General features: G+C 38.0%; 1 protein-coding gene across 1 annotated transcript in view; it reads left to right on the top strand.

Moving 5' to 3' along the window:
* Window positions 1-24911, top strand: part of LOC107705651 (laminin subunit alpha-5-like) — an 81475-nt gene that overhangs the window by 7398 nt on the left and 49166 nt on the right. The window contains exons 3-6 of the mRNA XM_016509043.1: window positions 16395-16512; window positions 18518-18636; window positions 18803-18973; window positions 19086-19183. Of these exons, the coding sequence (XP_016364529.1) occupies window positions 16395-16512; window positions 18518-18636; window positions 18803-18973; window positions 19086-19183 (506 nt within the window). The remainder of the gene's footprint in view (window positions 1-16394; window positions 16513-18517; window positions 18637-18802; window positions 18974-19085; window positions 19184-24911) is intronic.

Raw genomic sequence — 24911 nt, 5'->3', positions numbered from 1 at the left:
ATCTCGCTCAAAAATGACCAAAGAGTTTCTATATTTTTCCTATTTAAAACTTGACTCTTCTGTAGTTGCATTGTGTACTAAGACCAACAGAAAATGAAAAGTTGAGATTTTCTAGGCCGATATGGCTAGGAACTATACTCTCATTCCGGCGTAATAATCAAGGAACTTTGCTGCCGTACCATGGGTGCAGCAGGCGCAATGATATTACGCAGCGCCTGAAAATAGGCTAACTTCCGCCAACATAACCAATGTGACCACCTGCTGGCACAGGGAGCGTGCTGGGGACTATTTTCAGGCACTGCGTAATATCATTGCCCATGGTACGGCAGCAAAGTTCCTTGATTATTACGCCAGAATGAGAGTATAGTTCCTAGCCATATCATAACTCAACTGTTTAACTCTAGGGGAGTTGGAAAATGATTTTCAAAAATAGTGGAGTGTTCCTTTAATGCGCATATGGTTGTGATGTCATGGATTTCACTGGCTCCAAAAATACATTTTGAATATTTTTTTAATAATATTTTTTATAATTTTTTTATAATATTATTTATCATTACATTTTACATTATTTTCAAAATATTACTTATGATTGTTTTTTTCCCAAATGCTAGGTTTTCTTTACAAAGAAACACTAAATAGATCTTCTGAACATCTGGGGGAACTTTGCATCTTCCCTGTGTGGCAGAAGTGTTTGATTTTGAGCCTGTGTTCACCTCATTTCTCCCGGATAAAGGACTACATAAACAAGGTCTACAGATTAGGCACTTCCAGTCTAACCGTTGTTTACGTATCCTCTAGGTCTAATTTCTATTGCATTGGGTAGTGAGCATGTGTGTGTGCAGAGTCTTATAGTATTTAATGCAGTTTAGTGTCGCCACTGTATGCAGTCATTTTCAACTGAAATCATGAATGATCCAATCTCAACTTTAGTCTTTTTCCTTTAAAATCCAAAAATAGCTGCGTTTGCCCTTTTTGGTAAGGATGCTGTTTGTAAAGACATTTTGGAGATCTGGAAGATCTTCTCTGCTAGAAGGATCAGCAGATACAAACATATATATTCCTGCTTTGAATATAATTGGCCAACGTGAGTTTCTTATTGATAGTCATTCTGTAAGTTCGGTTCATATTCTTCAGTCATGTTTTTTGGTTTCGCTCACAGTGTATCTACAGTTCACTATAGTCCACAGCCGTCATCTCACCATGCATTCTGTAACTAGTAGCACTGATTTAGCTTTTTTTCTTTTTCTATCTCCTCCCTTCCTGATTTCACGCTTAAGCAGACTGCTCTTATCTCCTTTATTGGCTGCTGGAAGATCTTCTCTGCTAGAAGGATCAGCAGATACAAACATATATATTCCTGCTTTGAATATAATTGGCCAACGTGAGTTTCTTATTGATAGTCATTCTGTAAGTTCGGTTCATATTCTTCAGTCATGTTTTTTGGTTTCGCTCACAGTGTATCTACAGTTCACTATAGTCCACAGCCTTCATCTCACCATGCATTCTGTAACTAGTAGCACTGATTTAGCTTTTTTTCTTTTTCTATCTCCTCCCTTCCTGATTTCACGCTTAAACAGACTGCTCTTATCTCCTTTATTGGCTGCAGGGCAGTTCAGCATTTCCTCCACTCCCCTCTCAAATATTAGCAGAGCATTTCATCAGCATTTTTTGAGACATTGAGGGAGAAAGAGAGGATAAGGAGTCGATCTATCTATCTAGATCCGTCATCTTCATAATGAAGCCGTGAACTGAGTAGAGGATGTTGACAAATAAAAGTGAGGTTAACGTGACAATAGTCAGGAATAGTGAAACTGAAGATAAGATTGACTGATTTTTGTTTGAACTTCAGGGTCGATAGTTAATTTCTGTTCACTTTCATTTAACTCAGAAATTCCAAGCATTGTGAGGAAACACTTTGATATTAGACATGTTTTTTGTTGTTATTGCTTAATACTAGGACTGTAAGTTGATTGGACGTTTTTAGTCAACGATTAATTAATCGCAATTAATCATAATTATCAGTATTTATGTTATTTCGATTCCTAAGTGAAGACAATTCAGAGACATGAAATTATCGGCTGACAAAACATTAAAAAACAGACATTTCAAGTAGCATAATTAATTTGAATACTTTTTAAAAACTAATTATTTTTCATAATTAGTAACATTAAATTTACATGTACTTTTATATCCATGTACATTTTCTTAATAATTTTTAGTCATTGACTGATTAGGCACTTCCAGTCTAACCGTTGTTTACGTATCCTCTAGGTCTAATTTCTATTGCATTGGGTAGTGAGCATGTGTGTGTGCAGAGTCTTATAGTATTTAATGCAGTTTAGTGTCGCCACTGTATGCAGTCATTTTCAACTGAAATCATGAATGATCCAATCTCAACTTTAGTCTTTTTCCTTTAAAATCCAAAAATAGCTGCGTTTGCCCTTTTTGGTAAGGATGCTGTTTGTAAAGACATTTTGGAGATCTGGAAGATCTTCTCTGCTAGAAGGATCAGCAGATACAAACATATATATTCCTGCTTTGAATATAATTGGCCAACGTGAGTTTCTTATTGATAGTCATTCTGTAAGTTCGGTTCATATTCTTCAGTCATGTTTTTTGGTTTCGCTCACAGTGTATCTACAGTTCACTATAGTCCACAGCCGTCATCTCACCATGCATTCTGTAACTAGTAGCACTGATTTAGCTTTTTTTCTTTTTCTATCTCCTCCCTTCCTGATTTCACGCTTAAGCAGACTGCTCTTATCTCCTTTATTGGCTGCAGGGCAGTTCAGCATTTCCTCCACTCCCCTCTCAAATATTAGCAGAGCATTTCATCAGCATTTTTTGAGACATTGAGGGAGAAAGAGAGGATAAGGAGTCGATCTATCTATCTAGATCCGTCATCTTCATAATGAAGCCGTGAACTGAGTAGAGGATGTTGACAAATAAAAGTGAGGTTAACGTGACAATAGTCAGGAATAGTGAAACTGAAGATAAGATTGACTGATTTTTGTTTGAACTTCAGGGTCGATAGTTAATTTCTGTTCACTTTCATTTAACTCAGAAATTCCAAGCATTGTGAGGAAACACTTTGATACATTTCAAGTAGCATAATTAATTTGAATACTTTTTAAAAACTAATTATTTTTCATAATTAGTAACATTAAATTTACATGTACTTTTATATCCATGTACATTTTCTTAATAATTTTTAGTCATTGACTTTTAACAAAAGCATGCTTGTAGATCTGTTGGACTTGAAAGCTGTTGTTTCATGTCACAAAGGAATGAATGAGAACAATTCACACCTCCTCAGGGATCCTCACGTTCTCCTCCTTCTGGCCAGGAAGTAGCCTTCAAGAAAAACGTCAAACCCGAATGAACAATTGACCCCCAAAACGAGGCGGGAGAATTTGAGATGGCATGTGGGGGCTGTCGTAGTGGTTTTCAAACAGAAATGTGGTAGAGTTCAGCAACGCCCCCGATTCCTGTCGAAACCTGTTCCTTCATGCAGTAGAGAAAGAAACCCACCTCCACGTCTCCAAGGCCTCTCAGACACCTCAGTCTGGGAGCTGAAACAAAAGGGAGGTCCTGAAGCCTTTCTGTGGATAGGTTCACAAACCTGCAGTGTGACCTTGCTTATCTGACTCTTGAGTGCAAGATAACTCATTCACAGGCGACATGTCTACAGATTAGACCTATCGCTGCTTCATAAGTCTGCTGATTAACTATCAGTGACAAACCAAAGTTGGCTGATGTAATGGTCAATCAAGAGTGAAGGAATATGTAGATCTAAAATGTGCCTTGACATTTTTGGTTTCTTAGATATAGGATGCTGGTTTCCTATAAACACAATTCAAGCTCATGTTCACACATTAGGAGCTGCTTATGAATGCATATACTGTAGCTGTGACTTCTCACCTTTATGCTGTGAATAAGGGTGAGTGATGTGCATGAGGGTATTTTGGCGAGGTAAAATCTTCTGCTTATTGATGGATCTACTTTAAAGGGAAGTTCTGGCTGGCATTAGAGGAAGATCTTAACAGAGTTTCCTCTGAATTGTCTTCACTTTCTGAGCCACATTTTGATCTCAAGGTCATTTTTCATGGATGTATGAAGAGATTAACCACTGATGTAGTTCATTATATTAACAAATGTACATGTTGCACAAAGTTTGGCAACCGGAAAGTGTCCAAAATATTTTATATTTATTCATTTGAACTTTATATTTGTTTTATATTTTGGAGTCTAACAAACTTGTGAGGTGTTTTGACTAAAAACTGTGCTTGTGCTATATTTCTTTAAAGTAAATGTGTCTTGTTTTGATTATTTGATATGTAATGCAAATGCATTTTTACATTTTTATTTGTGGCTGAAGTGTCTAAATAGTTTTTTGGGGGGCTGCTGTAGGCCAGTGCCAATTATGAACTAGAAAGCAAGGATGTAGAACTTATTTTACACAACATTTAAGACCTGTTTACACTAAGGACAGTAACTATAATGAACTTTAACGATGAAGTTTTAATAATCATTATAATTCTATGAGAAAAGGGAAGTATAACGATAATGACACAGAGGAATGATATCATTGGAATCACTTTCAGAATGATTTTTTCCCGGGTAATGTATTATAAAAAAATTTGCCAGTCAGACTTGTCATAGCTATATTGTTACATTTATCTTTATAGTCATTGTTCAACTAAAAACTGTGTAAAACCAGCTACCATGTTTTTATCTGGATTTTCCAGGATGACCAGTGGTATAAACAAACATCTCAGAGCACATTCCACTTTAGACTTTATATAGGGAGATATCTAGCATTGCACTGAATCAGAATGTTATCTGAATTTTCCATATTTCATTTCTCAGCAGCTCTTAGTCATTTGAATGAGCTGACATTATGAAGTCGGGCTATTAATAGTTTGATGCTAATGTGATCGGTTCATGCACAAAAGTTTCTTTCTACATTTTGGGCACATTGGCGTAAAGTTCAGTCTGTGGTTTAGGCTCTGAGGATGTCTCATATTATTTCCTCTGATGAATAGATGCAAATTCACACTCAGCTGAACTGGCAGCTTTACCCATCGCTGCTGACGGTAACAGTATGCAGTGAATCATTACATAGAAATAGAATTATTCTCCTGAATGCGCTAAATTATTAGTTCCTCCTGGCCATTCTTTTCCTTTCATCTTTCTCTCATTCTTTCCCTTTTTTGTTCTTGAATCCTTTATCTCCACATTGATAGATGATAGTGTTTTTTGGGGGGAATTTAAAGTAAAGGCTACTGAAAAGATGGAAAAGGACGGAGTGAATGCGAGAACAGAGCGCTGGCCTTGTTAATGAGAGGGTAAATGTTTGTTTTTGTCGGGTCAACAAGAGCTGTTGTTGGAGTCTTTCATCCATTCAGTGGCTCATTGGTTGGGTTGGGCCTGAGAGGGGAGGGAAGTGTGTTTGTTGTGGAGAGGGGTCACTTTGGTTAAGGGGGCAAATAGAGGGATATAAATACCATTCCCCCCTCCCTTTGCCCTGAAGGGGGCTTTTTTCACTGGCTTTTCCCCTTTTTTTAGGCCCAACTTTTAGTCAAGAGACAGAAACTGGCCAAGAAAGTAGTGAAGGAGGCACTTTAAAAATCGTACAAGTAATTTTAGCATGCCACTGACGCCCATGAAATTGACTATATTCTGTATGTCGTCTATATAGTATACAGTAGATGCATTAAAACATGGCACCACAGTTCTGATAAACATTTTCAGGGTGTCCTTTAAAGGGGTCATATGATGTTGCTAAAAAGAACATTATTTTGTGTATTTGGTGTAATGAAATGTGTTTATGTGGTTTAAGGTACAAAAAACACATTATTTTCCAGATACTGTACATTATTGTTTCTCCTCTATGCCCCGCCTTTTAAAAACCCTTTAAAAGGATTTCTAAACTCTGCCCCCAAGCATTAAAACCCAGGAGAGAAATGACAGAAAGTGTGATAAATCCATCCCTCTCGCCATCTGAGATAAACAGGGCAGATAAACAAGCCAAAAAAGACCTCCATTTGAAGGGCCATAAAAGATTGAATGAGAGAGGAGGGCTCCAAATACAGATGACGTGAAGCAGCTTGGGGATACTTGCTTGTAAAAACCCATCACTCCTCAAACACTGTATTTTGATTATTTTTTGCTTCAGTTTCTACAAAAAGGGCTGAGAAGCTTCCTTAAGATTCTGCCTAAAATTCCTGCCTGATTAGGTGGCAGTTTCGGTGCAGTTTTGCGATAGAAACTAAAAGAGAATCAGGGAATTTTTTTCCAATACATTTCTATGGTTATCAGTGTAAATCATCACAATTTCTGTTTCAATCCAGAATTTAAATATTGTTGTCACTCCCAGTCACTCCCAATCCACTCCTGAATGCTCTTCTATAGGAGCATGTTTTAATATCTGTATCTGTTTTTATAATGTTGTAGTCCAATATTAATGTAATGTAATGCAATGTAGTTAATGTAACAATGTTGATACCACAAATGTTCCTGTGGCTCAGTGGTAGAGCATTGCGTTAGCAGCGCAAAAGGTTGTGGGTTCGATTCCCAGGGAACACAAATAGGCTACTGGTAAAAAATGTTTAGCCTGAATGCACTGTAAGTCGCTTTGGATAAAAGTGTCTGCTAAATGCATAAATTATTATTAATTATTATAGTTCAGCATTATAGAACATTCACAGCTGTACAGAATTTGTTGTTTTTTAAATGAAGATTGTTCAAATGATCACACCGATGACATCACAGCCAGGATTCCAAGCAGATGCTATAAACAGAGCGGGTGACTTTTACAGATAAAATAGCAGTTTGCAGTTCAGTACATTAGTATCTAGTTGAGATGGCTGAAGGTGACTCTTTTGGTGGTAACCTCCCTGCAGTTGTCATTCAGTTAGATGATGTCGATGAGTTACTTTTGATTGAATTTTGGACACAATATGTGATTAACGCAACAGTTATAGACGGGGATATCTGGAGGACTCTTCCACAGATACGCATACCACGTCGCTTCACTGCTCTCAACGCAGGTTTTTTTGTAGACTTGCTTCGAAGATCTCTCACTCAACTTTCGTGGTATCCTCTGACTCCTGGTCCTGACCACAATCCATTGCTCTCCATGCTGGCCTGGAATGCAGATTACTGGTCCATTGCTTTTTATGCATCAGGTGAGGCCTTGGAAATTGCATTTTATCCCGTGTATATTAATACCCCATCTGAGACATCTGTGAGTGAGTCTAGCACAGATGATGAACAGCCTGAACCTTCTCACCTGGTCAGCAACAGTGAGGCCAGAGCGAGAGGATCACCTATGAATGGGTCCAGCATGGATGATGAACAGCCTGGACCTTCTGATCTGGTCAACAACAGTGAGGACAGACCTGGAGGATCCAGAGCACCTTCTGACCAAAGCTCAGGCAGTCAGGTTAAGATGAGACAGGGTGTTAAAAGAAAAAGAGAGCATGGCCGGTCAGAGAGCAGAGAATGGAAAGGGAGGAGATCAGATCACTGGTCTGATTCTGATTCCAATACTGGTTCTTCTAGTGAATCCCTCAGCTCAGGCTTTTCTTCTCCAGCTTCACTTGGAGAGACATCCAGAGATGATGAACATCCTGAACCTTCTAACAGAGAGAACAGTGAGGCCAGAACTGAAAGATCCAGAACACATTCTGACCAAAGCTCAGTCAGTCAGGTTGAGATGAGACGTGGTTTAAAAAGAAAAAGAAAGACTTCAGGCAGGTCAGAAAGTAGAGAAAGTTAGAGTGAGCGGTTAGACCTCTGCTCTGATTCTGTTTCCTATCATGACCAGCCTGAACCTTCTGTGAGAGACAAGAGTGAGGTCAGAGCTGAAGGATCCAGAGCACCTTCTGACCAAAGCTCAGTCAGTCAGGTTGAGATGAGACGCGGTTTAAAAAAAAAAAAAGAAAGACTTCTGGCACGTCAGAATGTAGAGAAAGTAAAAGAAAGAGATTAGACCACCGCTCTGGTTCTGATTCAAATGATGACCAGCCTGAACCTTCTGTGAGAGCCAACAGTGAGGTCAGAGCTGGAGTCTCTATATAGCCTCGTTCAGACTGTCAGCCCAAATCTGATTTTTGTGCAAATCCGATTGAAATCGGCCCTTTTTGTTAAATTTTTTATAAATTGTTGTTAAATTGTATAAGTTTTATGAGATAATAATGAATAAAGATCTTGCATCTGATTTATGATCTTCTTGTAACACTTCAGTGGTCAGTCACAGCTGTTCCTTCTTAATGTGGATCTAGACCACAATTTAAAACTGGTTGCAGTTGAGCCTGAACCATGTCTAATATAGCACTATGGTGATTCATGGTGCTGAATGAGAGGGCACCTGCCTTCACCACATCTAACCTCTCAGCGAGTTCCCAGAGGAGCACAAAAGGCTTTCCGACTGCGCTGGGCTGGAGGGCGCTGGCTCTTGTTTCCTGCTTCCTCTTTTAGGACTCTTCAATGGCAGAGGAGGTGGGGGTCCACCAATGATTCAAGACTCTTAATGCTTGATCAAGGCTATACACAGAGCCCATACATTCACTTTTATTGAAACACTTCACTGAGCAGGGCAGGGAGAGAGACTTCATGAGTTTATCATTTATCAATCTCAGCTTGTCCTTTTAAGTTTGATGATTTATTCTGGAATGACACAAGTGATTGTCTTTATGATTGAGTCATTGAATCATTCATTCTTTTTCCTTTGTGGTCTTCAAATACTAAAACTTCATGGAAGTACCTGAGACATGTTTCACTTTGTTTCATTTGTTTGGGAGAGCCATGAGAACTCCCTTTGAGTCCAATGTGTGTGTGTGTGTGTGTGTTAGAGCAGATGGGACAAACACAGATAAGACACTCTGGCAGTGATATCTAATTAGAGTCTGGACAGCATCTGTGACGCAGAAAACACCCACCGCTCTTTCCCAGAGACTCGCAGGAGTAGCTAAGAGCAGAACCATCAGGCTGAACACTGAACTAGCAACAATTATCCACTTGACCTCCCAGTTTATGAAAGACAAACACAGATAGCCCACTCCCTCTGATCTTCCCATGTCAAAGGTACTAGAAAAATGCCTGTTCAGGAAAACGTTTAGGATAGTGATAATGATGATGGAAGCAAGTAGGATACAGCAAACTCATTTTGCATTAAGTTTAGTAAAAACATAGCGAGAAAGTCAGGTTAAGTCCTAGCAAAGACTATAGAATACCCAAGACATGCCACTCGTTTAGTTTTGAATGGGGAAAAATGCAACGCTCAATATGGCCGCTCTACCTAAGGAAGCCCTGCCTTCTGAATAAAAGAGCCAATTGCTAATCGGTAAAGTCATTGCATCACTGCAGCTGCCGTTAGAAGTCCTGGTTGCTATAGAAACAGTCAGCGTTCAGTGACGTGCACTCAGGACTGCGCATGTGCACTGGCTGATCTAGCCTGAACGATATTTGAGCAAAAGAAACAACATTTATAAGACAGTTGTTGTCAGATTTAATTGGTGATTCCAAATATGAAATTTAATCTTAAAGGGGTCATATGATGCGATTTCAAGTTTTCCTTTCTCTTTGGAGTGTTACAAGCTGATTGTGCATATTGTGGTGTTCGGCCAATCACAATGCACTGGGTTAGCTGGCCAATCAGAGCAGACTGCGTTTGTCGGAAGGAGGGACTTTGTAGAAAACAAAGCGTTTGAGAGGGGCGGGGCATAGAGGACCTACAATAATGTACAGTATTTGAAAAATAATGTGTTTTTTGAACATTAAAGCATGTCAACATATTCTGTTACACCAAATACACAAAATAATGATCTTTAAAAAAGCATCATATGACCCCTTTAAGCTTGGTGAACAGTTTTGGAGAATTTGATGTTTCCCCATTCAAAGAGATAGGAGCTGCACTTGCGTGCGCGAGAGTCGTTTCAAAGATGGCTGCTGAGTGCAGTGGCTTGCCATAAAAGGGACTTTGGACCTAGGCAGTCTGAGAGCTGATCGTAAGAGGTAACGGTTAATTATGTTTGGAATGCACAGATCCCACCACCTCAACCCTCCCTCATATCCTGTAGCAAGCATTCCCAAATCCAGTTGTGGTCCTCTTGTGAGAGGAATCCCTAATCAATATTGCTGGAATGCTCAAATTATCCCAGACTGATAGTAGTACTTTTGCAGGAAGGGAGGATGGGATTCAGGCATGCAGAGCAGGTGTAAACAGATGACCATCCTTCAAACTCATCTTAACCCCCTCATGTGCCTTAGGGCTGATAATAATAACACACACACACACACACGTATATCTAAGCTGCCCATTCAGCATTCCCAGGAAATGAAGTGTGATTATACATGTCATCGGTGACATCCCTCTGTCTAGAAGGTGAGAACTGATGAACAGCATGTTGTTTTTCCATACTGTCTGCAGGAATGATGTAAGCTCACATGAGCACAAGAGCTCTCTTGTCAGTGAGGGCTTATGACAGTATAGATGCCTTTCAGTGGCGTTGTGCTTTCCGAACATTCCCGCACAGGGACGGTGAGACACACCTGTTTGTGAATGTTGTTATTTTTTATGAGATGTTTGCAGTTCTGGATAGTTTTATAGCATGTGGTTTAGTAGTTTAGATGCAGTATGTTGGAGCCGACTGTTACATTTGACTAAGTGTGCTTATAGGTCATTACGTAGATGCTCATGGCTTAAAGTAGGATTTTAAACTTGTCAGTGGCACAGACCTCTTAAAATATAGAAAGGGCTATATGCATATCAGCAGCCTTTACTCCAGTCTTCAGTGTCACATGATCCTTCAGAAATCATTCTAACATGCTGATTTGCTGCTCAAGAAACATTTCTTATTATTAGCAATGTTGAAAACAGTTGTACTGCTTAATATTTTTGTGGAAAACTAAAGTTTTATTTTATCAATCTTATTATTAGCTTATTAAACAGCATTTTGCAGCTTTTTGAAACAATGTAAAATCTTATTGGTCCCAAACTTGTACTGTGTGACATAGTAAGTGTGATATTATGAACACAACATGTTTTTTTCCAACATGCTGTCTTATAATATTGGAATATTATGTGGAAAATATTTCATTTTCAGTTCAGTTCAAATGTATTTATATGGCGCTTTTCATAATAAATATATTTCAAAGCAGATTTACATTAATTAGTGTGCAATTTTAGTAGTATGCTAGTGAGCAAGTTGTGGCCAGTGGCCAAAAAAAAAATCTTGAATATATGTAGATTTTATTTATTTATTTTTAACTTGTATTTTTTAATTTTAATTTTTACTTTTCTTTTTTTAGTTTGAAAACCTTTCAGAATAGTCCATCTTAAAATAAAAATTCTGAAGGTTCTTTAAAAAAGCTTTTTTTGTGTTTTACTTGAAAATGCTTGAAAAAAAAAAAAGCATAAATCTGCAGAGTCTGCAGAGTTTCTGATCAGCGTAGCAGAAAGCTATGCAGGCCTTTTCTTCAGTGCTGTATGTTTTGTCATGGTGCGGTATTTTGAGTGCAGATTACCAATGTCTGCTCATGTTCACACGTGCTCAGACGCTTACAGTAGCCAGAGTTCAGCTATGAATAAGAGCATTCAACAGCACAGTGTGTCAGGACGCACATTTATGCACGTGTAAGTATAAATCTTCAAAATCCTGGCTTGGAGACATAGTTAGCTTACTTTATTCTGTCTCAATTGTCTTGTCCTCTGTCTGCTCTGCATTCTCTTATCTTAACTTATTATTTTGTCTTCTCTTACTGACATCATTGCCTTGAGAAGCCAGAAATTCCTTGTCTGTACCCATGTGCCTCTTCAAGTCTTGACTTGTTTTTTGTGGGTCTTCTATAGGCTGATATACGCTGTAATCTTGATTTGTATGTTCTTTCTTTAAGACATTTTTCATGTGCATGAATAGTGGTGTTTGCTAAGTATCATTATTACAATTACTCGTACTTGGGTTTAAGAATTTGAAGAAAGTAAGCGATTATGTGTGCAATTTTAGCCTTTGTTGGACTATGCAAAAAACAAACATATAAAAAAATCCTGTTGCAACCACCTAGAACGACACCTAGAGCAACCAAAATGCCCTATCAAACACCCTAGAAATCGCACAGGGGCACAGGGGCACAGGGCAGGTATCAGTCATATTTTCTTCAGAAAATGTAAAAAAGGAACTTGTGGTACATTTTTGTGTTTTGAAAGAGAAAAAGTATCCAGTGACTCATGGCCCGAGGTTACATGGGGTGGTGTTGTAGTGTTTATTTGTTTGAGAGGTGAGAACCGGTAATAAGATCCTCTAGTGTCTGTGCTGTTTTTTGTAAATGTGTAGCTATGAATTGATGGCAGTTAACACGGCTCTCACAGGCATGTGTGGAATGGGCTGTGAGGGTGGGATCTGTTACCCCCCATCACATTCTGTCTCTGGAGGGGGGCAACAGCTGTGTTTGAGCTTTGAACTCTGGAGTGACCCATCGCAGGTTCACTTCACCCACTCATGTACATACCAGCTAACCATGTTACAGGATTTATGACATGTGCCCGGACTCTCGCAGCTGTTTCGGCATCCCCCATTGCCATGGTAATCCCTCCTCCTCCTGCTCTCCTCATAAGCAGGCCATTATTTTGGAGTCGGAACGCTGAGGTTGCGGAACTTCTGTGGAGGATCAGTTCCTTTCCTGTGAATTCCTGCAGAGCAACACTGATGTCTATACACAGACAGAAACGTACATCATGTCAGGATGTGGTGTAAAGATAAAAAATGCAGTGATGGGAGGAAGAAGAGGAGAGGAGATGGAGAGAGGGAACAAGTAAAGCCCATAGCGACTGAGTAGGTGTGCAGTCCACTGCTCTTTACTATAGTACTATACATGCTCTGTAAGGCTCATTCACACCAAGTCTGAGTTCCTTGCACAAAATACATGCATAAAGTTTGTTTTTTTTCGCCTCTCTTTGACGTGTGTGCTGATGATCGATTGCTTTTGATTATTCATTCTGAGACTAGGTTGGATATTTAATTGTTTGGAAGTTTAAAACAATTTATTCTGGGAAGTTTTTTATATTTATTTTATATATTATCAAATTTTATAGCTTTGTTTAAATAGATAGATAGATAGATATGTATTTATATATATATATATATATATATATACATAAGACATGCACACATACACACACACACATTATATTATATTAACATATTACCTTCATGTGGTTTAGTTGCATTGGCATTGCATTTGTTGTGAATATTTTTTTTCTTTTTTGTTTGCATCTTTATGGATTTGCTATTTTTTATTTGAAAAAAATAATTTAATTCAATTTTAATACAAAAATTTTATCATCAAAAAGGGTTAATAATTCATAAAACTACTATACAAATCTACAACTCCTATGTATTTATTTATTTATCTGCATTTCACTTCTGCTCTATCTATCTACAAATTGCTTGTGTTGTTCCTCATGTTAAAGTCACTTTGTCTCTGAATATTATGCTGAGATATGTTAAATAAATGACCAATTATCTTTTAAGACCCTCACAAAAAATATAGGCTAATAAGTTGGAAAAGAGTATAGATGAGGGTGAGGGGAATGAATGTGACGTCAGAGATCACCTCACAGAATGCTGTTCACCTATACCTGCAACACGCTTTTTTATTGCAAGAGTGTTCCAGGATATGCCCCTCAACATTTCCATGTCCTTTTGCCCTGTTGATTAAGGTGTTGCTGGGTTTTCAGGTGCTTAATGATTGGCCAAGCATTCATGTGTCCTCTGACTATGTGCTTCCACTCTTATCACTATGGAAACACAAGAAAATGCAGAAAGCATTCAACAGATGAATGTATGCAATAATTAAGCCCAAGGGAGTCTGGACACAACTGGACTTTTATTGAACATTTCAAACGCACTTACTTCATGCTGCATCAAACCCAACCCAACCAAACCAAATAAAAGCCTGTCACAGCTAGGGTTGGGTCGATAGACTATGCCTTTGTCCATCGCCGATGGCTGATAGACATCACGATGTTGTTCTGTATTTGTATTATTGTTTATGTGGAAAGTGAAATTTTATGTACTGTAATGTAACAGACATTATGTAATGTAAATGTATAATGTAACCCCCGCACCCCCACGATGTCATTGTCCATCGCGATGTTTCACTGTAGACATCGTCCAATGCCAATTTTGTAGACATCGCCCAACCCTAGTCACAGCAACTTATTTTTGCCAATAAGTAACCATCTAACAACCAAATCGTTGGATGTAATCTCATCCTCATCTAGAACTTCCTGCCTCTTGTGAGAAGCATGTTGCATCTCTTGTCAAGTTCCTAACATACGTGCAGTGCACACACACACACAGAGTCTGCTGAGATTTCTCTGCAGTCTGAAGTTCAGGTTCATTCACACTCCTGTGACCAGCCGCCCGTCTGACAGATGGAAGAAAGAGCATCTGAGCCCCATTTCAAAGAGCCCACCTTTCCACCTCGCTACTCCGCTCAGATATTTCCACAGATGTGTTTTTGTTCTGCATATCTGTGAGGAGGCTTGCGTTGACAAAGGCCCCTGACATGGCTGAAGTGCTTCTTTGTAGCAGAGGAACGTTGGGGTTGCATTGCATTGAGGGGTTGTGGAAGTTAGTATAGAAGGTGGGGGATGGTGTGTGTGTGTTGAAGGGGATACTGCGATGTTTCACTGTAGACATCGTCCAATGCCAATTTTGTAGACATCGCCCAACCCTAGTCACAGCAACTTATTTTTGCCAATAAGTAACCATCTAACAACCAAATCGTTGGATGTAATCTCATCCTCATCTAGAACTTCCTGCCTCTTGTGAGAAGCATGTTGCATCTCTTGTCAAGTTCCTAACATACGTGCAGTGCACACACACACACAGAGTCTGCTGAGATTTCTCTGCAGTCTGAAGTTCAGGTTCATTCACACTCCTGTGACCAGCCGCCCGTCTGACAGATGGAAGAAAGAGCATCTGAGCCCCATTTCAAAGAGCCCACCTTTCCACCTCGCTACTCCGCTCAGATATTTCCACAGATGTGTTTTTGTTCTGCATATCTGTGAGGAGGCTTGCGTTGACAAAGGCCCCTGACATGGCTGAAGTGCTTCTTTGTAGCAGAGGAACGTTGGGGTTGCATTGCATTGAGGGGTTGTGGGGTGGGGGATGGTGTGTGTGTGTGTGTGTGTGTGTGTTGAAGGGGATACTGTGTTGTCAGAGCTGAGGAGCTTAGAGAGGAAGTGGATGGATATTTAAGCATTAAGCCTTTCGGCTTTCTTAAGGAAGACACATTTCCAGAGAGATTAGATGAAGAATGCCTGATTTTTATGTTAGGATGCTCCGCTTTGGATTGCTCTTATAGTTTTATATGAGTTGATGTGCATCACACATTGATTTTTTTCATTATATACAGTATTTACTCGCTTTACTAAACAGAACAGCCGTTCCCGTGAGAATGTGGCATTGTGTTTTGGGAGTGGTAGAGATAGCAAAACGAACACAAATGAATGTCAGGTGAACTAAAATCGACCTGCTGAGTTTTAGCTTTCATCAGAGATGTTACAGGGAAATGTGCCGTAAACACAGTATTTAAAATAAATGTTTTTATCTAATTCCATGATTTATGAACTATCTTCAGAGAAGAATGATGAAGTTCTTATGTATCTGGTAATGTTTTCAGAAATGTTAGAAATGCAATTCATATAATGACTTTACATGACTTTACTTTATGATGAACATTTTTAATTTTTGTATTGGAAAAAAAAAATATATATACACACACACACACACACACACTCACACACACACATAAAATAACATAATCAGATTTTTTTATGTGTTTTTGGTGATCCAGGATGATTAATGATAAATTTCAACATACCTTAGCATCGCATCATTTAATAGTCATGATGTCATTACTTCCTCCTTTCTTTCTCTCTGGGGCAGAATGACTGTGTGTTGATTGAGTCATGCTAATGGAGTGAGTTCAGGGAAAAGAGTCCAATTATGTCCATGTCTTTGATTAAGTCACTGTGGGAGAACATCTGTGAACCTCAGTGACTTTATCAGTCCATCAGTCACCTAAAAACAGCATTGCTTTGGCATTAATATGAACTCACAGCCATAACTGACGCTTATTAATGCAGGGTCACTCCCATCAGACAGCCTGAGAGAGACAGAAGATTTCATCTGTTTTTGAGCTCGTATGTGATGACTTCATGTGAAAAGTTGCAGGATGTTCATTGGCTTCATTATAATATAGAATAATAAAGCCGATGAACTTCCTGCAAGTGGAAGTTCATCAGCTTCATTATTCTATACTATAATATAAAACATTATTCATATGTGAACTTACTTTGAAATTCTTTTTATTCTTCCCAGCTTTTCCATGTTGCATATGTGCTCATCAAATTTGCCAACTCGCCCCGGCCGGACCTGTGGGTGCTGGAGCACTCCATTGACTTTGGGAAAACATACAAGCCATGGCAGTTCTTCGCCTGTGAGTATAACTGAAATGAGCATTTTATCAGGTAACACTTTATTTCGATAGTCCACATTAGACATTCTATTAACAGTAAGTAACTTTGCAACTACATGTCAACTAGCAGTTAGTAGAGTATTAGTAGACTGTCTGCTTAATATCTTCTAACACTTTCTTTGTCAACTTATTCTACTAACCCTAAACCTACCCTGTCTACTCTGAGAGTTAGTAGACATGTAGTTGCAAATTAATGATAATTAGTTGACATGTAGTTGACATGTAGTTACAAAGTTACTTATAGTTAATAGAATGTCTAAAGTGGACTATCGAAATAAAGTGTAACCTTTTATCATTGTACTTATGTGTTATGTACTGAAAACGACTTTGTGAAGAGTGTATGGCCTTTAGGAATGGGAATGAAAGTGTGGGTTAAGTGAGAAAAGTCAGGTTTTGACCAGTTCTCTCTGTTTTTTTTCACACATATTGGGTTGTTTTGTTTGTCACTAAAGGCCATCGGTACTGTAGGTGGCAACACAATCCTGTCAACAATAACTACAGTCCTTGGCTGGCATTTGGAGGTTTGGCTTTATCGCCATAATGAAATGTAATATTCCATCAGCTCACAATCCATCAAGCCCACAGCTGCCTCCATGACTCTGTACAAAACAAAGAAAGATGGAGAGAAGAGAGAACATTGTGTGACAGATTACTGTGTGACTTATATATGACCCCTTTAAATTATAAAAAAAGTAAAAATATGAATGGAATTATAATGTTATACTAAAACTACAATTAAAATAATGGCAAAAACCCTTAAGATAACATGTAGAAAGAAAAAAACGCATCTTAAGCACGCAGAATAACATAAGTGGACTTTGAACGATTAATTGCCGCTTTGAACGATTACGTAATTGTGGCATCCATAATTATAATCGCGATTAGAAATTCGATTAATTGTGCAGCCCTAACTTATACTTTATAAGTGGCAGATTTTCGAGATAATATTCAGTCTAGAGTCAGCATTGAGTTCATTATTAATTATCATTTATCAATTATTTATTTTGTCGGGGAAAAACTGGCATCATGACAAGATGTGCTATATTGTGAGCGTCACGGTTATGTTCAGTTTAGTTCAGTTCCTGTTTTGTCTGTTATGAATTCTCATTAGTTTCCATGGTTTCTGATTAGTTAATCTTTGTCCAGCTGTTCCTGTTTAGTTACCTCATTTACTATGTGTGTATATATACTCCCTATTCTGTTCACTCCTTTGTCGGTTATTGTCTTGTGTAATGTGTTGTTCTACTCCTGCGTTCTCAGTAAAGTCTATTTTGAAGTGTTAATCATTGTTTACATTCCTTATTCCGCAACTACTCGTGGCAGTGTGTAATATCCAGAATGAAATATAATATGGTAGAAAACACTTACACTTTATGTTGTTGATATTAATTTCATAATTTATATAAATTATAATTCTATTTATATATGTACTTATGTTATGTTTATATTAATTTATTATTTTATATTAAATTATAGTTATATTATTTTATATTTATTAATAGTTATTAATAATAATTTGAAATACATTTATATTATGTTTTGTTTAAACATGTTTATTAAAAATGTTATTTTCTTTAGATAACATGTTTAAAAATCTTTATCAGTTACTATTTCAGTACAAGCATCATAATATAAAATCACTTGTGTTTCCTCTCACTTTCACATTCATACATAGAATTGTAATTAAAGATATTAATAATCAAATCAAAGTCCATTAATATTTAAAGTTCACTAATTTACTTACTTAAAGTCGACATAAAACAGAAGCTGTGATCATAATTTTTTTTCTAATATGACCTATATCCAGGTGAAGCAGCTTCTTGGAAAAAAAAAAAAAAATGTATGGCAGGACTTTGTCCAGGAATTGATTTTTGGATCTCGTGTGATCGTTGCAAGGGAAGTTATTTTTTGATCAAACGTTTACATTTTCTCAACTGATTTGTTCATGCCTCTGTTTTTGCTCCAGCCTCTAAGAGAGACTGTATCGAGCGGTTTGGCCAGAGAACTATCAAGAGGATCAACCGTGATGACGATATCATCTGCACAACTGAGTACTCACGGATTGTCCCTTTGGAGAATGGAGAGGTACAGACACGGACAAACTCTGTCCCAACACTGGCTCCTGCCCACTGACCTTTCTCTCCTGCTTATATCTCTGTCAGTGCACTTATATACTTATAGTACTTATACTTTAGGTATCATTGTGTAGTCTGACTTTTTTGATTGTTAAATCACTCTCACACACATTCAGATTGTGGTGTCTCTGGTGAACGGACGTCCGGGCGCCATGAACTTCTCTTACTCTCCAGTTCTGAGGGAGTTCACCAAGGCCACCAACATCCGCCTGCGCTTCCTGCACACCAACACGCTGCTGGGTCACCTGATGGGCAAAGCCCTGAGAGACCCCACGGTCACACGAAGAGTAAGATTCAGTTTTTTGAATGGACAGAAATTATAAATGAAACGCTATCACATTCATGTTTAAAACCATAAATTATTCCAACTATAAAATATTCTCTGCATTTTTTCTTCAGTATTACTACAGTATTAAAGACATCAGTATTGGAGGGAGATGTGTGTGTAATGGCCACGCTGAGGCCTGTAATGCCCAAGACCCCAATGACCCATACAAGTAAGTGACTTTTAAAAATATTTTGATTTTATTTATGGACTTTAAATATCACAAGTCAGAACTTGCACCATCGCATCATCAAACAGAGTGTCAGAGCATGTGAACATCCTGCCAGTGTGCCACAACCTCCAAGAAGCTTTACAATTATTCACTTTCCTTTACTCATACTTGCACTACTATTCAAAAGTTTGGGGACAGTACATTTTATTATTATTATTTTTTTTTTTTTGAAAGATGTTAATACTTTTATGAAGCAGGGATGTATTAAATTGTTCAAAAGTGACTAAATACATTTATAATGTTACAAAACATTTTTCCATTTTTTTTTCTGGACTCCTTTTTAATGGTTAAATTAAATTTTATTAATCAAAAAGCATGTCTAATTAATTAAAATCATGAAACTTAAATAATTGAACATCAATTTATTAAAAGTTTAACAAAAATTACATGTTTAGGGCCCTATGAAATGTTTTATTTTTTCCAACCTTATGTTTTATTGTAACCAAATTCTGTTTTAGCATGTCTAATTATTTGAAAGCATAAAACAAGTTTTACAATAATATAAAAACAATAATTTATTCTTACAGCGTTTCAGTACGAGTGGTAAACAAAACCGCGCGTCTGCGCCATTCATTAACACAGAGACACGCAGCATTCATATTTAAATAGCCGTTTTGCGGCTTAATATTTACAAATATTAGTGGGAGTGTGCTCCCTTGTGTGTGCGCGCGCGTCGGGGTGGAACTCCGCTGTGCGTGATGCAGAGAGCGCGACCATAACGTAGAGACCGAAATGACATGCTGTCGTGTAAATAAGATAAATAACATAAGGCTATTTAGTTTGTTTAATAAAAGAACAAGCTATATACCTGTTCTATCGGAAAGGTCACTTTAAATGACTTCTGTTGTGATCTGGCGCTATAGAGAAAATATAATTAAATAAAATTAACTTGACCTTCAAGGGGGGCGGGTGGTGCCGTTGGGGGGGCGGGCCAATATAATGGCAGGGGAAACACTGAAGATGCAATTATACTTTCATCATCAATATGCATATGTTGTTGCTACACTGTCGCAAATATTCAAATATTTCCCAGATTTGTCCATACACCTTCATATTTGCATAACTACTAGCTGATGGCCATTTGTTTCAGTAAATGTGCTTGTGTGCCAAAGAAGGAGGCTGAAATCATTCTCATTCATAATCTGCTCTTTTCTGTAGCCAGAGGGTGTTAAAATTACCCTTAGTTTCCACCCGCACAGCAGAACACTAGCACATGCACATGCACATACATACTGCACTGACGCTCTGCTCTGAGGAGTCTTCACTTGCCTGATTCTCAACTTTTTGCACATGTTTTCACCCTACAATAATATTTTCCCTCAAGCACAATGTTTTGACAAGAGCTAATACGTAATGCAGAGTTTTAGGAAATAGCCACAGGGCCTCTAATACCACAAAACAACCAGTGCTAGATCAGGTCGTTAGGATATTTCCACTAAGGTTTTTAGCTGGAAGGCTCATAGTCAGGGCATCTCGCTTCCTCTAAGCGCGTGTCTCAGGACAGTGAGTGATGGTGGCTGGGGAGGGACATTCTTCAGTTCTGAGGCCCTGCAGGCGTCTGGATTTACTAGCTTGTCAAAAGATAGGCGTGTATCATGAGACAGCACACTGTGAACTGTCTCTCTGTTCTTAACCTGCTAATTGTCCAATGCCTTGGATCAGTTCACACTTTCAATGGGCTAAACATCTAGGAAAGGTTTTATTCACGCAAGTCATTGTAAAACCTGTTGTAGAAGTTTTTGTTGAACGTATACAGTGGCTGCATTTATTTTGCTGCTTTGATCATGTTCCAGAATTGAAAGCGTAATAAAATATCTTACAAGCATTCAAGCGAATGTGTGGTCCTTTACTGCAGCAGACCTTTGGACATAAAGCAGATCAGTCTGTTTATGTAATATTTCAGGAATCTTGAGAGATTTTCCTGGCTCTTTGTATGTCGTAATCAAGATATATCCGCCGGTCATAGTTTTTGTCCCTGCTGATAAATAGTGTGTGTATTCGGTCATTCCAGAGATTCCTGCAGCGTTCAGTGTGAGCAAACAGGAATATAAACCACCTGGAAGGTGTCAGATGTGTCAGTTTGAAACTCTCCTGTGTGGGACTTATCACAACCCAGAGGGTTAATACAGATCATAGCAACAAGAAACAGATGCTAACATTGCGTTTGGAGAGGATGGAGAGTTTTCATAACCTTCATGGATCTCTGTTAAATCTGCTGTTCTTTGTGATTTCCTTTGTATAGGGGATATAGTGTGTGTGTGTGTGTGTGTGTGTGTGTGTAACCGATATTGTGGAGTTTTACTGATATACATGCAATGGGGATATAGGAGACCAGATGCTGTCCCCTGAGACTGTCACACCTGTATATTTCAACATACAACATACATAGGTGTCAGATGTGTCAGTTTGAAACTCTCCTGTGTGGGACTTATCACAACCCAGAGGGTTAATACAGATCATAGCAACAAGAAACAGATGCTAACATTGCGTTTGGAGAGGATGGAGAGTTTTCATAACCTTCATGGATCTCTGTTAAATCTGCTGTTCTTTGTGATTTCCTTTGTATAGGAGATATAGTGTGTGTGTGTGTGTGTGTGTGTGTGTGTGTAACCGATATTGTGGAGTTTTACTGATATACATGCAATGGGGATATAGGAGACCAGATGTTGTCCCCTGAGACTGTCACACCTGTATATTTCAACATACAACATACATCTTTTCTAGGTGTGGGCAATTTAATTGTGTGTCTCTATGGTGACTTTTTTATTGTACAAAGGGTGGAGTTAAGGAGCTTAGTGGTTTGCAATTAAATAGCCTACTGCATATTGCACCATATACACTGAAACACTGAATTTTAATTTTTTTAAATAGTATGTGAACTGATAGACATTATACAATGGTAAACATTTTTTAAAGTAGTGTTAATAACGAAGTATTCAGTTAAAAAGACAATAACTGTATCCACTATAAGGTTGTCACCTGTTTAATTCTGTGAGTGACATGTAGTCATCTCAGACATAAAAAACTATTCTGAATATCATGGTTTCCATAAGCATATCAAGCAGCAGAACTGTTTTTATGTTTCCTGAGCAGCAAATCAGTATATCCGAATGATTCTGAAGGATCATGTGACACTGAAGACTGGAGTAAGGAGGCTGAAAATTCAGCTTTGCATCAAAGAAATAAATTTTCTTTTAAAATATATTCAAATCGTAAACAGTTATTTTTAATTGTAATAATATTTCACAATTTACTGTATTTTTGATCAAATAAATGCAGCCTTGGTGAGCAAGAGACTTTTCGCGATAAATGCTGACTCAATGAATACAGGGTGGAGGGTTTTGACTGACAGAGCTAAATGAGGATGACCCAGAGAATGAGTCAGACGCTGAAGATCAGAAGGCAATCGCTAAAGTGTGCTCCGCCTAAGCCTCCCGGGTGCACCTGTTTGCCCCACAGGTTCCAGGAGTTAAACTGATGTCAGTGTTGAGTTGATTTATGGGGAGATTTGGGTAGAGAGATAACTTCTTCCATGTCTTAAGCTGAACTTGAAGCTTAAGAAGTTCAGGCATGTGTGTTAAAGTCTTAGAGGAGATCTAGAGGGCAGCGGAGGGTTAATAGACTGTGGATGGGGTTGGTTAGTATGGTTGGCTGTAGCTCATTTGAAGTGAGGCTCTGGAACACTTGCTCTGACTGTGGCTGGGTGTTAATGAAGGATTAAACTGCCGCTCCTTCCATATGTGTGCACTCAGTAGTACTCAAATGAGTGAACGTGAAAAGTCTGCGTGTTGTATATGTTTATGTGCAGGACTGGATGGAACATTGTAGAAACTGATGAGAGTGAACTTGTCAGAAGTAGTGCTGTCAAATGATTAATCGCGATTAATCACATACAAAATAAAAGTTTTTGTTTGCATAATATATGTGTGTGTACTGTGTATATGTATTATGTACGGTATATATAAACACACACATACAGTATATATTTTGAAAATATTTACATGTATTTACATGTTTATATTTATATTCATACCATTTATATTCTAAATAAACATTTAATATATAAACATAACATATTTTTCTGAAATATATACTGTTTGAGTGTGTATTTATTTATATATACATAATAAATATACACAGTACACACACATATACTATGTAAACAAAAACTTTTATTTTGGATGCGATTAATCACGATTAATCGTTTGACAGCACTAGTCAGAAGTTTTATTTTATGATCTTGTGATACATTTTTAAAACTTCTTATGGATGTTACGCAAAGGCCCGTTCTCACCAAGATGAATGTTCAGAGCGAAAATTCAGTAACACTTTACAATAAGGTTCAGTAGTTAACATTAGTTACTACTACTAGTTCAGTTAACATGAACTAAGCATGAACAGCATGTATTCATCTTAGTTAATGTTAATTTCAACATTTACTAATGCATTATTAAAATTAAAAATTGTGCTAGTTAACATCAGTCAGTCAGTCGTGGCCTAATGGTTAGAGAGTCGGACTCGTAACCCAAAGGTTGTGGGTTCGAGTCTCGTACCGGCAGGGATTGTAGGTGGGGGGAGTGAATGTACAGCGCTTTCTCCCACCTTCAATACCACGACTGAGGTGCCCTTGAGCAAGGCACCGAACCCCCAACTGCTCCCCGGGCGCCGCAGCAAAAAAAAATGGCTGCCCACTGCTCCGGGTGTGTGTTCACAGTGTGTGTGTGTTCACTGCTGTGTGTGTGCACTTTGGATGGGATAAATGCAGAGCACTAATTCCGAGTATGGGTCACCATACTTGGCCACATGTCACGTTACGTCATTAGTTAATGCACTATGAACTAACAATGAACCACTATATTTTTCATTAACTAACATTAACAAAGATTAATAAATGTATTGTTCGTTGTTTGTTCATGTTAGTTAATATGTTAACTAACATTAACTAATGGAACCTTATTGTAAAGTGTACAATTGTATGTAAACATACAAAAATTCACCTGCAGTCACTGCTGTTACATGAAACCATGACTTAGTGGTGCTCACAAACAGACTATTTTGCTAAACGACGGTGAATAGCAAAGGACGAATATGGACTCTTATTGGACTCTTGTATTTCGTGGTGTTTTATGAACATCTTAGCAATTACAAAAATGTAAAAGGCCTTAAAAGCACCGACTGTAACATTTCTGTTCCAGCTGTGGCATTTGTTCAATCCGATCCGAGAAAATGTAACTATTTTATGATTTGATGATTTAGTAGGAATTTTTATCATTTGATTCATACAAACATGTACATTTTTTTAGCAAAAATAAGCAGATTGTATGAATTATCCGCCATGGATTTGTTCAAGGTATGTTGAATATAACGATTTATAGGATATTTAGATGTATTATTTTGATTCATGGTTCATTATTAGAAATCTATAAATGCTTTTTCGTTTTTATTCGATGCTCATTATTGATGATTATCATTTCCGTATGGTGTATGTAACGTGTGTAGCTGTTCTTTACTGTCTGCTGTGTAGCTTTATGATGATACGTGTGTGAATGCAGCCACCAATGAGCAGACCGCTGAGTCCCAGTTAATTCGATTAGCTGTTCAGATGATGGAGGAAAATTTAGCAAGCGGGAAGAATTGAACCCTTTCAGACTCTCAGGTTTTAAAGACT

Source organism: Sinocyclocheilus rhinocerous, unplaced genomic scaffold (assembly GCF_001515625.1).
Source record: "Sinocyclocheilus rhinocerous isolate Xijiao unplaced genomic scaffold, SAMN03320098_v1.1 scaffold263, whole genome shotgun sequence".
NCBI classification, from domain to species: Eukaryota; Metazoa; Chordata; class Actinopteri; order Cypriniformes; family Cyprinidae; genus Sinocyclocheilus; species Sinocyclocheilus rhinocerous.
This window is presented reverse-complemented; position numbering and strand designations above follow the sequence as displayed.